General features: G+C 45.3%; 1 protein-coding gene across 1 annotated transcript; it reads left to right on the top strand.

Moving 5' to 3' along the window:
• Positions 1-1439: 1439 nt before the first annotated feature.
• Positions 1440-15704, top strand: LOC124021717 (dedicator of cytokinesis protein 1-like; the record flags this gene model as incomplete). The annotated part of the gene is made up of 3 exons (XM_046336831.1): positions 1440-1605; positions 12216-12364; positions 15501-15704. Coding segments are annotated over 3 exons (411 nt in total), but the record flags the coding sequence as incomplete, so codon positions are not given.
• Between the last annotated feature and the right edge of the window lie 658 nt (positions 15705-16362).

The raw sequence follows: 16362 nt of genomic DNA, 5'->3' as shown, positions 1-16362 counted from the left end.
ATGGTTTTCAATTGTGATGTAGTTTAGATGGTTTTCTAGTGAGATGTAGTTTAGATGGTTTTCTATTGAGGTCTATTGAGATGTAGTTTACATTGTGTTCTATTGAGTTATATTGTGATGTAGTTTAGATAGTTTTCTATTGAGATGTATTTTAGATGGTTTTCTATTGTGATGTAGTTTAGATCGTTTTCTATTGTGATGTAGTTTAGATGGTTTTCTATTGAGATGTAGTTTAGATGGTTTTCTAGTGAGATGTAGTTTAGATGGTTTTCTATTGAGTTATATTGAGATGTAGTTTAGATGGTTTTTCTATTGAGTTCTATTGTGATGTAGTTTAGATGGTTTTCTATTGAGATTTAGTTTAGATTGTTTTCTATTGAGATGTAGTGAGATGTAGTTTAGATGGTTTTCTATTGAGATGTAGTTTAGATGGTTTTCTATTGAAATGTATTGAGATGTAGTTTAGATGGTTTTCTATTGAGATGTAGTTTAAATGGTTTTCTATTGAGATGTAGTTTAGATGGTTTTCTATTGAGATGTAGTTTAGATGGTTTTCTATTGATGTAGTTTAGATGGTTTTCTAGTGAGATGTAGTTTAGATGGTTTTTCTATTGAGTTCTATTGTGATGTAGTTTAGATGGTTTTCTATTGAGATGTAGTTTAGATGGTTTTCTATTGAGATGTAGTTTAGATGGTTTTCTATTGAGTTATATTGAGATGTAGTTTAGATGGTTTTTCTATTGAGTTCTATTTTGATGTAGTTTAGATGGTTTTCTATTGAGATTTAGTTTAGATTGTTTTCTATTGAGATGTAGTTTAGATGGTTTTCTATTGAGTTCTATTGTGATGTAGTTTAGATGGTTTTCTATTGAGATGTAGTTTTAATGGTCTGACTTCTAATAAACAATATTGTTTGGTAGCAACATGATGGTTTTAGGTGGCATCTTTCTTTCTCCCTCCTTTCTCTCCCTCCTCTCCCCTCCTCTCTCTCCCTTTTCTCTCTCCATCCTTTCTCTCCCTCCTTTCTCTCCCACCTCTCTCTCCCTTCTGTCTCTTCCTCCTCTCTCTCCCACCTTTCACTCCCTTCTCTCTCTCCCTCCTTTCTCTCCCTCCTTTCTCTCCCTCCTTTCTCTCCCTCCTCTCTCTCCCTTCTCTCTCTCCCTCCTCTCTCTCCCTCCTCTCTCTCCCTCCTCTCTCTCCCTCCTCTCTCTCCCTCCTCTCTCTCCTCTCTCTCCCTCCTCTCTCTCCCTCCTCTCTCTCCCTCCTCTCTCTCCCTCCTTTCTCTCCCTCCTCTCTCTCCCTCCTTTCTCTCCCTCCTCTCTCTCCCTCCTCTCTCATCAGATCAGCCCGCATCTCCTTATCTATTTTTTTGATTGTATGATTTGATTTGATTCCTACAGGATCTGTGATACATCTCTTCTCTCTCTCTGTGTGTTCAGATCAGCCCACTGAGGCCTCAGAGACCAAAGAGTCAGGTGTTGAACCTGTTGAGTGGAGACCGCCGTCTCTCTGTGTCCCCCGGACCCCCCCAGCCCCATTCCTCCCCGGGCCCCCCACCCATCACCCCCAGGAACAAACTGTCCTTCAGCCTGCTCACCGTCTCCAGTGAGTACACACATACATGGACAGATATGCACACACACACATGCCTTGCAGCTACCTCCGCCATGTTCTCTTACCCTGCTGGCTGAATGTTTCTTCTAGTGTCGTCTCTGTCTTCCCTGTGCTCTCTAGGGTCGTCTCTGTCTTCCTTGGGCTCTCTAAATCAAATCAAATCAAATGTATTTATATAGCCCTTCGTACATCAGCTGATATCTCAAAGTGCTGTACAGAAACCCAGCCTAAAACCCCAAACAGCAAACAATGCAGGTGTAAAAGCACGGTGGCTAGGAAAACTCCCTAGAAAGGCCAAAACCTAGGAAGAAACCTAGAGAGGAACCGGGCTATGTGGGGTGGCCAGTCCTCTTCTGGCTGTGCCAGGTAGAGATTATAACAGAACATGACCAAGATGTTCAAATGTTCATAAATGACCAGCATGGTCAAATAATAATAAGGCAGAACAGTTGAAACTGGAGCAGCAGCACAGTCAGGTGGACTGGGGACAGCAAGGAGCCATCATGTCAGGTAGTCCTGGGGCACGGTCCTAGGGCTCAGGTCCTCCGAGAGAGAGAAAGAAAGAGAGAATTAGAGAGAGCATATGTGGGGTGGCCAGTCCTCTTCTGGCTGTGCCGGGTGGAGATTATAACAGAACGTGGCCAAGATGTTCAAATGTTCATAAATGACCAGCATGGTTGAATAATAGTAAGGCAGAACAGTTGAAACTGGAGCAGGAGCATGGCCAGGTGGACTGGGGACAGCAAGGAGTCCTCATGTCAGGTAGTCCTGGGACATGGTCCTAGGGGCCCAGGCCAGTTGAAACTGGAGCAGCAGCATGGCCAGGTGGACTGGGGACAGCAAGGAGTCATCATGTCAGGTAGTCCTGGGGCATGGTCCTAGGGCTCAGGTCCTCCGAGAGAGAGAAAGAAAGAGAGAAGGAGAGAATTAGAGAACGCACACTTAGATTCACACAGGACACCGAATAGGACAGGAGAAGTACTCCAGATAAACAAACTGACCCTAGCCCCCGACACATAAACTACTGCAGCATAAATACTGGAAGCTGAGACAGGAGGGGTCAGGAGACACTGTGGCCCCATCCGAGGACACCCCGGACAGGGCCAAACAGGAAGGATATAACCCCACCCACTTTGCCAAAGCACAGCCCCCACACCACTAGAGGGAAATCTTCAACCACCAACTTACCATCCTGAGACAAGGCCGAGTATAGCCCACAAAGATCTCCGACACGGTACAACCCAAGGGGGGAACCCAGACAGGCCGACCACAACAGTGAATCAACCCACCCAGGTGACGCACCCCCCCAGAGATGGCACGAGAGAGCCCCAGCAAGCCAGTGACTCAGCCCCGTAACAGGGTTAGAGGCAGAGAATCCCAGTGGAAAGAGGGGAACCGGCCAGGCAGAGACAGCAAGGGCGGTTCGTTGCTCCAGAGCCTTTCCGTTCACCTTCCCACTCCTGGGCCAGACTACACTCAATCATATGACCCACTGAAGAGATGAGTCTTCAGTAAAGACTTAAAGGTTGAGACCGAGTTTGCGTCTCTGACATGGGTAGGCAGACCGTTCCATAAAAATGGAGCTCTATAGGAGAAAGCCCTGCCTCCAGCTGTTTGCTTAGAAATTCTAGGGACAATTAGGAGGCCTGCGTCTTGTGACCGTAGCGTACGTGTAGGTATGTACGGCAGGACCAAATCAGAGAGGTAGGTAGGAGCAAGCCCATGTAATGCTTTGTAGGTTAGCTGTAAAACCTTGAAATCAGCCCTTGCTTTGACAGGAAGCCAGTGTAGAGAGGCTAGCACTGGAGTAATATGATCAAATTTTTGGTTCTAGTCAGGATTCTAGCAGCCGTATTTAGCACTAACTCAAGTTTATTTAGTGCTTTATCCGGGTAGCCGGAAAATAGAGCATTGCAGTAGTCTAACCTAGAAGTGACAAAAGCATGGATTATTTTTTCTGCATCATTTTTGGACAGAAAGTTTCTGATTTTTGCAATGTTACGTAGATGGAAAAAAGCTGTCCTCGAAATGGTCTTGATATGTTCTTCAAAAGAGAGATCAGGGTCCAGAGTAATGCCGAGGTCCTTCACAGTTTTATTTGAGACGACTGTACAACCATTAAGATTGTCAGATTCAACAGAAGATCTCTTTGTTTCTTGGGACCTAGAACAAGCATCTCTGTTTTGTCCGAGTTTAATAGTAGAAAGTTTGCAGCCATCCACTTCCTTATGTCTGAAACACATGCTTCTAGCGAGGGCAATTTTGGGGCTTCACCATGTTTCATTGAAATGTACAGCTGTGTGTCACCCGCATAGCAGTGAAAGTTTACATTATGTTTTCGAATAACATCCCAAGAGGTAAAATATATAGTGAAAACAATAGTGGTCCTAAAACAGAACCTTGAGGAACACCGAAATGTACAGTTGATTTGTCAGAGGACAAACCATTCACAGAGACAAACTGATATCTTTCCGACAGATAAGACCTAAACCAGGCCAGAACATGTCCGTGTAGACCAATTTGGGTTTCCAATCTCTCCAAAAGAATGTGGTGATCGATGGTATCAAAAGCAGCACTAAGGTCTAGGAGCACGAGGACAGATGCAGAGCCTCGGTCCGATGCCATCAAAATGTCATTTACCACCTTCACAAGTATCTTTGAGAGGAATGGAAGATTCGATATAGGCCGATAGTTTTTTATATTTCTCTAGGATCGTCTCTGTCTTCCCTGGGCTCTCTAGGGTCGCCTCTGTCTTCCCTGTGCTCTCTAGGGTCGTTTCTGTCTTCCCTGGGCTCTCTAGGGTCGTCTGTCTTCCCTGGGCTCTCTAGGGTCTTCTTTGTCTTCCCTGGGCTCTATAGCGTCGTCTCTGTCTTCCCTGGGCTCTCTAGGGTCGTCTCTGTCTTACCTGGGCTCTCTAGGGTCGTCTCTTTCTTCCCTGGGCTCTCTAGGGTCGTCTCTGTCTACCCTGTGCTCTCTAGGGTCGTCTCTGTCTTCCCTGGGCTCTCTAGGGTCGCCTGTCTTCCCTGGGCTCTCAAGGGTCGTTTCTGTCTTCCTTGGGCTCTCTAGGATCGTCTCTGTCTTCCCTGGGCTCTCTAGGGTCACTTCTGTCTTCCCTGGGCTCTCTAGGGTCGTCTCTGTCTTCCTTGGGCTCTCTAGGGTCGCCTCTGTCTTCCCTGGGCTCTCTAGGGTCGTCTCTGTCTTCCCTGTGCTCTCTAGGGTCGTCTCTGTCTTCCCTGTGCTCTCTAGGGTCGTCTCTGTCTTCCCTGTGCTCTCTAGGGCCGTCTCTGTCTTCCCTGGGCTCTCTAGGGTCGTCTCTGTCTTCCCTGTGCTCTCTAGGGTCGTCTCTGTCTTCCCTGTGCTCTATAGGGTCGTCTCTGTCTTCCCTGTGCTCTCTAGGGTCGTCTCTGTCTTCCCTGGGCTCTCTAGGGTCGTCTCTGTCTTCCCTGGGCTCTCTAGGGTCTCTTCCCTGGGCTCTCTAGCGTCGTCTCTGTCTTCCCTGGGCTCTCTAGGGTCGTCTCTGTCTTACCTGGGCTCTCTAGGGTCGTCTCTGTCTTCCCTGGGCTCTCTAGGGTCGTCTCTGTCTTCCCTGGGCTCTCTAGGGTCGTCTCTGTCTTCCCTGGGCTCTCTAGGGTCGTCTCTGTCTTCCTGGGCTCTCGAGGGTCGTCTGTCTTCCCTGTGCTCTCTAGGGTCGTCTCTGTCTTCCCTGGGCTCTCTAGGGTCGTCTGTCTACCCTGTGCTCTCTAGGGTCGTCTCTGTCTTCCCTGGGCTCTCTATGGTAGTCTCTGTCTTCCCTGGGCTCTCTAGGGTCGTCTGTCTACCCTGTGCTCTCTAGGGTCGTCTGTCTTCCCTGTGATGTGTCATTGCATCACTGTGTCTTGCATCACTCCATCCCACAGAAACTACACGGAGATAGATAGAGGCAGTGTATGGTGTTTCTGAATGTTCCATCGTTGCCCTTTCAGAAACATGTTTGACTGAAGAGACATCAACTCTTCATGATACAGGTCTCCTTTATAATGCCGCTCACCACTGGAGAACATCAACGCTTCATCTCCTTGAGAATGCCACTGGAGAACATCCACACTTCATCTCCTTTATAATGCCACTGGAGAACATCCACGCTTCATCTCCTTTATAATGCCACTGGAGAACATCCACGCTTCATCTCCTTTATAATGCCACTGGAGAACATCCACGCTTCATCTCCTTTATAATGCCACTGGAGAACATCCACGCTTCATCTCCTTTATAATGCCGTTCACCACTGGAGAACAGCCACGCTTCATCTCCTTTATAATGCCACTGGAGAACATCCACGCTTCATCTCCTTTATAATGCCACTGGAGAACATCCACGCTTCATCTCCTTTATAATGCCACTGGAGAACATCCACGCTTCATCTCCTTTATAATGCCACTGGAGAACATCCACGCTTCATCTCCTTTATAATGCCACTGGAGAACATCCACGCTTCATCTCCTTTATAATGCCACTGGAGAACATCCACGCTTCATCTCCTTTATAATGCCACTGGAGAACATCAACGCTTCATCTCCTTTATAATGCCACTGGAGAACATCAACGCTTCATCTCCTTTATAATGCCACTGGAGAACATCCACGCTTCATCTCCTTTATAATGCCGTTCACCACTGGAGAACAGCCAGGCTTCATCTCCTTTATAATGCCACTGGAGAACATCCACGCTTCATCTCCTTTATAATGCCACTGGAGAACATCCACGCTTCATCTCCTTTATAATGCCACTGGAGAACATCCACGCTTCATCTCCTTTATAATGCCGTTCACCACTGGAGAACATCAAGAGTGGCAGGAGGAGCGGCCATTTTGTGTTCATTAACATGTTCTCTTCTTAAGTAGAGAGGACCTCAGGCTTCCATCTGATAACATTGATGTTTAATCTCTGTTGATAGAGATTCCCTCGTGTTCATGTCTTGGTGTTAAAACAAGCGGTGATTGGATGCATCGATCGGCCACCCGATTCTGACATTGGTGGTTTCATTGATGTCCTCGCATCAAACTGGGATTGGATTAATAGTGAAGCTAAAAATGGGTGATTATTGGGTGATTACAAGGATTGGGTGATTTCTATTGGGTGATTACAAGGATTGGGTCATTTCTATTGGGTGATTACAAGGATTGGGTGATTTCTATTGGGTGATTACAAGGATTGGGTGATTTCTATTGGGTGATTACAAGGATTGGGTTATTTCTATTGGGTGATTACATTTCTTTCTATTGGGTGATTACAAGGATTGGGTGATTTCTATTGGGTGATTACAAGGATGGGGTGATTTCTATTGGGTGATTACAAGGATTGGGTCATTTCTATTGGGTGATTACAAGGATTGGGTCATTTCTATTGGGTGATTACAAGGATGGGGTGATTTCTATTGGGTGATTACAAGGATTGGGTCATTTCTATTGGGTGATTACAACGTAAACGTATTTAGAAAGTGAGAAGCACTCACTGACATCTGCCTGGTTGAATAGTTTATACTGCAGCTGTCTGTATCCCCTCTATAAGCCCAGGAGACTGACCAGTCCACCTGCCTTGTTGAATAGTTTATACTGCAGCTGTCTGTATCCCTGTATCCCTCTATAAGCCCAGGAGACTGACCAGTCCACCTGCCTTGTTGAATAGTTTATACTGCAGCTGTCTGTATCCCCTCTATAAGCCCAGGAGACTGACCAGTCCACCTGCCTTGTTGAATAGTTTATACTGCAGCTGTCTGTATCCCCTCTATAAGCCCAGGAGACTGACCAGTCCACCTGCCTTGTTGAATAGTTTATACTGCAGCTGTCTGTATCCCCTCTATAAGCCCAGGAGACTGACCAGTCCACCTGCCTTGTTGAATAGTTTATACTGCAGCTGTCTGTATCCCCTCTATAAGCCCAGGAGACTGACCAGTCCACCTGCCTTGTTTAATAGTTTATACTGCAGCTGTCTGTATCCCTCTATAAGCCCAGGAGACTGACCAGTCCACCTGCCTTGTTGAATAGTTTATACTGCAGCTGTCTGTATCCCCTCTATAAGCCCAGGAGACTGACCAGTCCACCTGCCTTGTTGAATAGTTTATACTGCAGCTGTCTGTATCCCTCTATAAGCCCAGGAGACTGACCAGTCCACCTGCCTTGTTGAATAGTTTATACTGCAGCTGTCTGTATCCCTCTATAAGCCCAGGAGACTGACCAGTCCACCTGCCTTGTTGAATAGTTTATACTGCAGCTGTCTGTATCCCCTCTATAAGCCCAGGAGACTGACCAGTCCACCTGACTTGTTGAATAGTTTATACTGCAGCTGTCTGTATCCCCTCTATAAGCCCAGGAGACTGACCAGGTAATAACAGATGTACTTTTCATTGAAATTAATGACCACTTTCCACTTTTTTTCGGCAACTGGAAAATGAACAGATGGGAATGATTAGTACAATGTAGAATATTTAACTAAAAGTAATTATGATTGCTTTAAGATGTTGATTGATGATATATATATTCAGGCTGATTAGGAGTCTGCTTGCCAGACTCACATCTTTCAATTGTTGTATTTCACCACTGCTTTGCCTTAGTTAAGTCACGTAAGAGAGCAGCAGAAGGTTCTGGAAACCTTGGGTTTTCTCAACCCGGTCTCAAAAAAACCCACAGTACAAAATTTAAAAATAAAAATAAAAGTTGTGTAAAAGGTTCATCAATCATCTGTTGAGTAAGACAAAAGGCCTGTACAACTCCCCCATGTCAATGTGGTCCTTCTGTAGCTCAGTTGGTAGAGCATGGTAACGCCAGGGTTCGATTCCCGGTACTGTACAACTCCCCCATGTCAATGTCCTGTTGGCAATAAGACCTATTCTGTTCCTGATGTTATTTCATGTCAATTAAATCAAATAAAAACATGTTTTTTGTGAATGATGGGTTCCTCTCTGCCAAAGACAACAAAGAAAACTGATGGAAATCCCCCTGGGTTACATGTCCCTTCTCTGCTTCATTGTGATCCTCCTGATGGGAGGCGATGGAGATCATTGGTAACTTAAAGACATCAGCGGCAGGTCATAATGAGATCGGTGTCTCTTGTGGTGAAATCGGTGTCTTCCTCGATCACTGAGCCTCTTTATATAACGTCCATCTTCACCAAATCAATCCATTTACATTTACATTTAAGACAATCCCAACTGGTATCGTTCCTAAAGATTCAAAAATGACCTCCATCCAGTTGGCATTGATTTGGTGAAGATGGACGTTAAAGAGGCTCAGTGATCGAGGAAGACACCGATTTCACCACAGTGAGACTAATCTAGCCTGACTCCAGGTCCTGACTTCTGATCGATGGTATTGTTCCTAAAGATTCAAACATTGTGAAAGTTCTACCTCTCTCTATAAATCTGGAGATCCAAGATATTTGACAAATTATCGCCCCAAATATCTGTACTACCATGTTTTTCTAAAGTCCTAGAAAGATTTGTGTATAAGAGAATGCTGAAACATTTAAATCAACACTGTATTCTATATGAGCACCAATATGGTTTTTCATTAAAAAAACTACTCCACAGATACGGCTCTTTTAGCAACACGTGGATAAAATCTTTACATCCATGAACAACAATGAACGGTATCTTTTGAGATTTTATCCCAAAGCGTTTGACACGGTCGATCATTAAATATTACTTTCTAGATTGCATTATTATGTTTATCATGATGTAACATATAATTGGATATATAGTTCATGTTTATGACAGAGAACAATGTGGTAATGCTAACGGCTGTGTATCTACCAGGACCAAGATGTCCTGTGGTGTGACACAGGGTTCAAAACCTGTCTAGTTGTCATAGTGGAGGGTGAGGGTTTTACCAGTCTAGTTGTCATAGTGGAGGGTGAGGGTTTTACCAGTCTAGTTTTAATAGTGGAGGGTAGGGTTAGTGGTGAGGGTTTTACCAGTCTAGTTTTCATAGTGGAGGGTGAGGATTTTACCAGTCTAGTTGTCATAGTGGAGGGTGAGGGTTTTACCAGTCTAGTTTTCATAGTGGAGGGTGAGGTTTTACCAGTCTAGTTTTCATAGTGGAGGGTGAGGGTTAGTGGTGAGGGTTTTACCAGTCTAGTTTTCATAGTGGAGGGTGAGTGTTTTACCAGTCTACTTTTCATAGTGGAGGGTAGGGTTAGTGGTGAGGGTTTTACCAGTCTAGTTTTCATAGTGGAGGGTGAGTGTTTTACCAGTCTAGTTTTCATAGTGGAGGGTAGGGTTAGTGGTGAGGGTTTTACCAGTCTAGTTTTCATAGTGGAGGGTGAAGGTTTTACCAGTCTAGTTTTCATAGTGGAGGGTAGGGCTAGTGGTGAGGGTTTTACCAGTCTAGTTTTCATAGTGGAGGGTAGGGGTTAGTGGTGAGGGTTTTACCAGTCTAGTTTTCATAGTGGAGGGTGAGGGTTTTACCAGTCTAGTTTTCATAGTGGAGGGTAGGGTTAGTGGTGAGGGTTTTACCAGTCTAGTTTTCATAGTGGAGGGTAGGGTTAGTGGTGAGGGTTTTACCAGTCTAGTTTTCATAGTGGAGGGTGAGGGTTAGTGGTGAGGGTTTTACCAGTCTAGTTTTCATAGTGGAGGGTGAGTGTTTTACCAGTCTAGTTTTCATAGTGGAGGGTAAGGGTTAGTGGTGAGGTTTTTACCAGTCTAGTTTTCATAGTGGAGGGTAGGGGTTAGTGGTGAGGGTTTTACCAGTCTAGTTTTCATAGTGGAGGGTAGGGCTAGTGGTGAGGGTTTTACCAGTCTAGTTTTCATAGTGGAGGGTAGGGGTTAGTGGTGAGAGTTTTACCAGTCTAGTTTTCATAGTGGAGGGTAGGGCTAGTGGTGAGGGTTTTACCAGTCTAGTTTTCATAGTGGAGGGTAGGGGTTAGTGGTGAGGGTTTTACCAGTCTAGTTTTCATAGTGGAGGGTAGGGCTAGTGGTGAGGGTTTTACCAGTCTAGTTTTCATAGTGGAGGGTAGGGCTAGTGGTGAGGGTTTTACCAGTCTAGTTTTCATAGTGGAGGGTAGGGCTAGTGGTGAGGGTTTTACCAGTCTAGTTTTCATAGTGGAGGGTAGGGGTTAGTGGTGAGGGTTTTACCAGTCTAGTTTTCATAGTGGAGGGTAGGGCTAGTGGTGAGGGTTTTACCAGTCTAGTTTTCATAGTGGAGGGTGAGGTTTTACCAGTCTAGTTTTCATAGTGGAGGGTTTTACCAGTCTAGTTTTCATAGTGGATCGTACTATTTTGTCCTTTGTTATTCCTAATCTATATCAATGACCTTGCTATTGGGTCTTCTACCGTACCTCCCTTCACTTTACTGATGATACCAATTAGATTGTATCACCCAAGCATTTTTGATTCACTAATTAAATGAAACCAACTCAGGCATGGCCACATTTTCTAAATGATTCCAGATAAACAAACTCTCTTTAAACATTAATACATTCAACTTTATTATATTCAATTAAATGGAACAGGCCACATCCACTAGATTCCTCAGAGCTTTAAGTGATGAAACGTTATCCTGGTAGGAACATATTCATTTTGTCTGTAGCAAAGTGATGAAACGTTATCCTGGTAGGAACATATTCATTTTGTCTGTAGCAAAGTGATGAAACGTTATCCTGGTAGGAACATATTCATTTTGTCTGTAGCAAAGTGATGAAACGTTATCCTGGTAGGAACATATTCATTTTGTCTGTAGCAAAGTGATGAAACGTTATCCTGGTAGGAACATATTCATTTTGTCTGTAGCAAAGTGATGAAACGTTATCCTGGTAGGAACATATTCATTTTGTCTGTAGCAAAGTGATGAAACGTTATCCTGGTAGGAACATATTCATTTTGTCTGTAGCAAAGTGATGAAACGTTATCCTGGTAGGAACATATTCATTTTGTCTGTAGCAAAGTGATGAAACGTTATCCTGGTAGGAACATATTCATTTTGTCTGTAGCAAAGTGATGAAATCTATTAGAATCATCAGAGTGGTTTGGTTCATCCAGTTTGCTTCTCAACGCTACACTAGAGCTGCGTTGACCCAGATCTCATGTACTGTAATATTGTCTGGGCCAGTACATACGTCTCCTACCTACACAGATTACTCGTCATACAAAAGAAAATGTGCAAGACTATTCGCCACTGGCACAATCTGAATAATTAGTTTCCCTTGGGGATGAGTGGTGACCTCAGGACTAAAGATTGTCCTCTGTCTCTCTCTCTCGGTCTCTCTGTGTATGTCTCTCTGTTTCTCTCTGTGTCTGTCTCTCTGTCTCTCTCTCTCTGTCTCTCTCTCTCGTTCTCTCTGTGTCTGTCTCTCTGTTTCTCTCTGTGTCTCTCTCTGTGTCTCTGTCTCTCTCTCTCTCGTTCTCTCTCTCTCGTTCTCTCTCTCTGTCTCTCTCTCTCGTTCTCTCTCTCTCTCTCTCTCTCTCGTTCTCTCTCTCTGTCTCTCTCTCTCTGTCTCTCTCTGTGTCTGTCTCTGTCTCTCTCTCTCGGTCTCTCTGTGTCTGTCTCTCTGTTTCTCTCTGTGTCTGTCTCTCACTGTGTCTGTCTCTCTCTCTCTCTGCCTATCTCTCTGCCTATCTGTCTGTCTCTCAGGTCTGGAGCTGAACGGGATGGGGGTTGATAAAGGAGAGACTCCTCCTCCCCTGCCCGTGAAGGGCATCTCTGCTGATTATGGGAATCTGCTAGGAGATAATGAAGACTTGACGAGTCCCTCCACCCCTCCCCTGACACACCATCAAAGGGTAGGTTTTTAATGTGGGATAAGAACAGCACCTTAATGATGCCATGTCAATACTACGGTTAATGGAACAGCCCATCATCACCAGGGAGGGAGGGAGGGAGGGAGGGTCAGTCCACAGTCCTCAGCAACACACTCCTCTCCTACTCTACCATGTCTGTCCTGGTGGCTACAGCCTGCCTCCTCCTGCCTCAGCCTGTCTCCTCCTGCCTCAGCCTGTCTCCTCCTGCCTCAGCCTGTCTCCTCCTGCCTCAGCCTGTCTCCTCCTGCCTCAGCCTGTCTCCTCCTGCCTCAGCCTGTCTCCTCCTACCTCAGCCTGTCTCCTCCTACCTCAGCCTGTCTCCTGCTACCTCAACCTGTCTCCTGCTACCTCAGCCTGTCTCATCCTGCCTCAACCTGTCTCCTACTACCTCAGCCTGTCACCTCCTACTCAGCCTGTCACCTCCTACCTCAGCCTGTCTCCTCCGGCCTCAGCCTGTCTCCTCCTTCCTCAGCCTGTCTCCTCCTACCTCAGCCTGTCTCCTCCTTCCTGAACCTGTCTCGTCCTACCTCAGCCTGCCTCCTGCCTCAGCCTGTCTCCTCCTACCTCAGCCTGTTTCCTGCTACCTCAGCCTGTCTCCTCCTGCCTCAGCCTGTCTCCTCCTGCCTCAGCCTGTCTCCTCCTACCTTAGCCTGTCTTCTCCTACCTGAACCTGTCTCCTCCTACCTCAGCATGTCTCCTCCTACCTCAGCCTGTCTCCTCCTACCTCAGCCTGTCTCTTCCTACCTACAGAGTCGGGCTAGATTAGTCTCACTGGGAGGGGGAGACTTGGCAGTAAACTGGAGTCAGGCTAGATTAGTCTCACTGGGGAGGGATACTTGGCAGTTAACTGGAGTCAGGCTACATTAGTCTCACTGGGTGGAAAACGGGCAGTAAACTGGAGTCTGACTAGATTAGTGGGAGAGGGACAGGCAGTAAACTGAAGTCAGACTAGATTAGTAGGGGAGGGACAGGCAGTAATCTGGAGTCAGACTAGATTAGTAGGGGAAGGACAGGCAGTAATCTGAAGTCAGACTAGATTAGTAGGGGAAGGACAGGCAGTAAACTGGAGTCAGACTAGATTAGTGGGGGAGGGACAGGCAGTAAACTGGAGTCAGACTAGATTAGTCTCACTGGGGGGGAAACAGGCAGTAAACTGGAGTCAGACTAGATTAGTGGGGGAGGGACAGGCAGTAAACTGGAGTCAGACTAGATTAGTCTCACTGGGGGGGAAACAGGCAGTAAACTGGAGTCAGACTAGATTAGTGGGGGAGGGACAGGCAGTAAACTGGAGTCAGACTAGATTAGTCTCACTGGGGGGAACAGGCAGTAAACTGGAGTCAGACTAGATTAGTCTCACTGGGGGAGGGACAGGCAGTAAACTGGAGTCAGACTAGATTAGTAGGGGAGGGACAGGCAGTAAACTGGAGTCAGACTAGATTAGTAGGGGAAGGACAGGCAGTAAACTGGAGTCAGACTAGATTAGTGGGGGAGGGACAGGCAGTAAACTGGAGTCAGACTAGATTAGTAGGGGAGGGACAGGCAGTAAACTGGAGTCAGACTAGATTAGTCTCACTGGGGGAAACAGGCAGTAAACTGGAGTCAGACTAGATTAGTGGGGGAGGGACAGGCAGTAAACTGGAGTCAGACTAGACTAGTCTCACTGGGGGAAACAGGCAGTAAACTGGAGTCAGACTAGATTAGTGGGGGAAGGACAGGCAGTAAACTGGAGTCAGACTAGATTAGTGGGGGAAGGACAGGCAGTAAACTGGAGTCAGACTAGATTAGTCTCACTGGGGGGGAAACAGGCAGTAAACTGGAGTCAGACTAGATTAGTAGGGGAGGGACAGGCAGTAAACTGGAGTCAGACTAGATTAGTAGGGGAGGGACAGGCAGTAAACTGGAGTCAGACTAGATTAGTGGGGGAAGGACAGGCAGTAAACTGGAGTCAGACTAGATTAGTAGGGAGGGACAGGCAGTAAACTGGAGTCAGACTAGATTAGTAGGGGAAGGACAGGCAGTAAACTGGAGTCAGACTAGATTAGTGGGGGAGGGACATAACAATCAGATTTTCCCAGCTAGTGACAGCGGGTTTAACTCCAAGTCCTTGACTGCTGGTGTCATTGAGTCTTGTGTAGAGTACAGTATATACATATGAGATGAGTAATGTAGGGTATATAAACATTATATAAGGTGGCTAGTGATACATTTATTACATCAACGTTTCCATTATTAAAGTGGCTAGAGTTGAGTCAGTGTGTTGGCAGCAGAATCTCAGGGATCTTTAACTGCTGAGTTGCGAGATGATCTGCTACATTTCCAGGATATTCCTCTTTCTTTAATCTATAAGGAAGTATCCAGAGTTTAAAGCTTCACAAGGTGTTATAAGGATGTATAACCAGAGTTTAAAGCTTCACAAGGTGTTATAAGGATGTATAACCAGAGTTTAAAGCTTCACAAGGTGTTATAAGGATGTATAACCAGAGTTTAAAGCTTCACAAGGTGTTATAAGGATGTATAACCAGAGTTTAAAGCTTCACAAGGTGTTATAAGGATGTATAACCAGAGTTTAAAGCTTCACAAGGTGTTATAAGGATGTATAACCAGAGTTTAAAGCTTCACAAGGTGTTATAAGGATGTATAACCAGAGTTTAAAGCTTCACAAGGTGTTATAAGGATGTATAACCAGAGTTTAAAGCTTCACAAGGTGTTATAAGGATGTATAACCAGAGTTTAAAGCTTCACAAGGTGTTATAAGGATGTATAACCAGAGTTTAAAGCTTCACAAGGTGTTATAAGGATGTATAACCAGAGTTTAAAGCTTCACGAAGTGTTATAAGGATGTATAACCAGAGTTTAAAGCTTCACAACGTGTTATAAGGATGTATAAGCCAAGTTTAAAGCTTCATAACGTGTTTATAAGGATGTATAAACCAAGTTTAAAGCTTCACAAGGTGTTATAAAGATGTATAAGCTGAGTTTAAAGCTTCACAAGGTGTTATAAGGATGTATAAGCCGAGTTTAAAGCTTCATAATGTGTTTATAAGGATGTATAAGCCTTCATAATGTCTTATAAAGGTGGCTAAATATTTCTGTATTCTCTTTTCTTTTTTCTTAATAGCATTTGCCACCTCCTCTTCCCAGCAAGACCCCTCCTCCTCCTCCCCCTAAGACCACCAGGAAACAAGCCTCCATCGATTCAGGAATTGTACAATAAACAATGACCTTAAGACACCCGATTTAAAACACACAAGGTTCTTTCCCCTCTGCAATCACCCCCCCCCCCCCCCCCCCTAGTGGACTACTTTTCACCATCGGCTTCTGGTCAAACGTCAAACGGGCACTATATAGTGAACAGGGTGCCATTTGGGGAAACAGCCGCAGTCTGACCAGGAGTGGAAGAAGAGTATCTCACTCAGGCAACACTCCTTATTGAGCCATTCATCTTGCCCGTCGTGTCCCAAACAGCACCCTATTCCCTACATAGTTCACTACTTTTGACCACGGCCGATAGGGCTCTGGTTAAAAGTAGTGCACTACGTAGGGAATAGGGTGCCATTTTGTGGCAGAGCCTCATTGATCCTTTTCCATTTTTGCCTGAAGTGTGATGATGCGATCTACTTTACCATAGATAGGGTAGATAGGTGAATCAGTTTCTCATGATTACTGGTCACTGAATGTATTGATGCTATCTACCATCTAGGACTCCATTCTCCACCTGATACCAGTTCAGGCCTTTGTAATGCTATGAGATCGTGTTCCACCTATAGAACCTTTAGAATGAGTGAAATGAGTATAGAATCAGAACCAGGTGAATGAAGCGTTCTCTGGTTCTGTCTTTGACCAATAGACAGGCTGGTGAGTGACGACCAACATTCTGACCCCTCCCACCTGCCCTAAGGAGCTGGGAGCACACAGTAACAGAAAACATCCATTTTTATTCAGTGGTTTATCTTTTTCTATCCATATTCCCGCTTTGTACA

The sequence above is a fragment of the Oncorhynchus gorbuscha genome, unplaced genomic scaffold (assembly GCF_021184085.1).
Source record: "Oncorhynchus gorbuscha isolate QuinsamMale2020 ecotype Even-year unplaced genomic scaffold, OgorEven_v1.0 Un_scaffold_1178, whole genome shotgun sequence".
Taxonomy (NCBI): domain Eukaryota; kingdom Metazoa; phylum Chordata; class Actinopteri; order Salmoniformes; family Salmonidae; genus Oncorhynchus; species Oncorhynchus gorbuscha.
The sequence above is the reverse complement of the archived record's forward strand: the minus strand, read 5'-3'. Positions and strand labels throughout refer to the sequence as shown.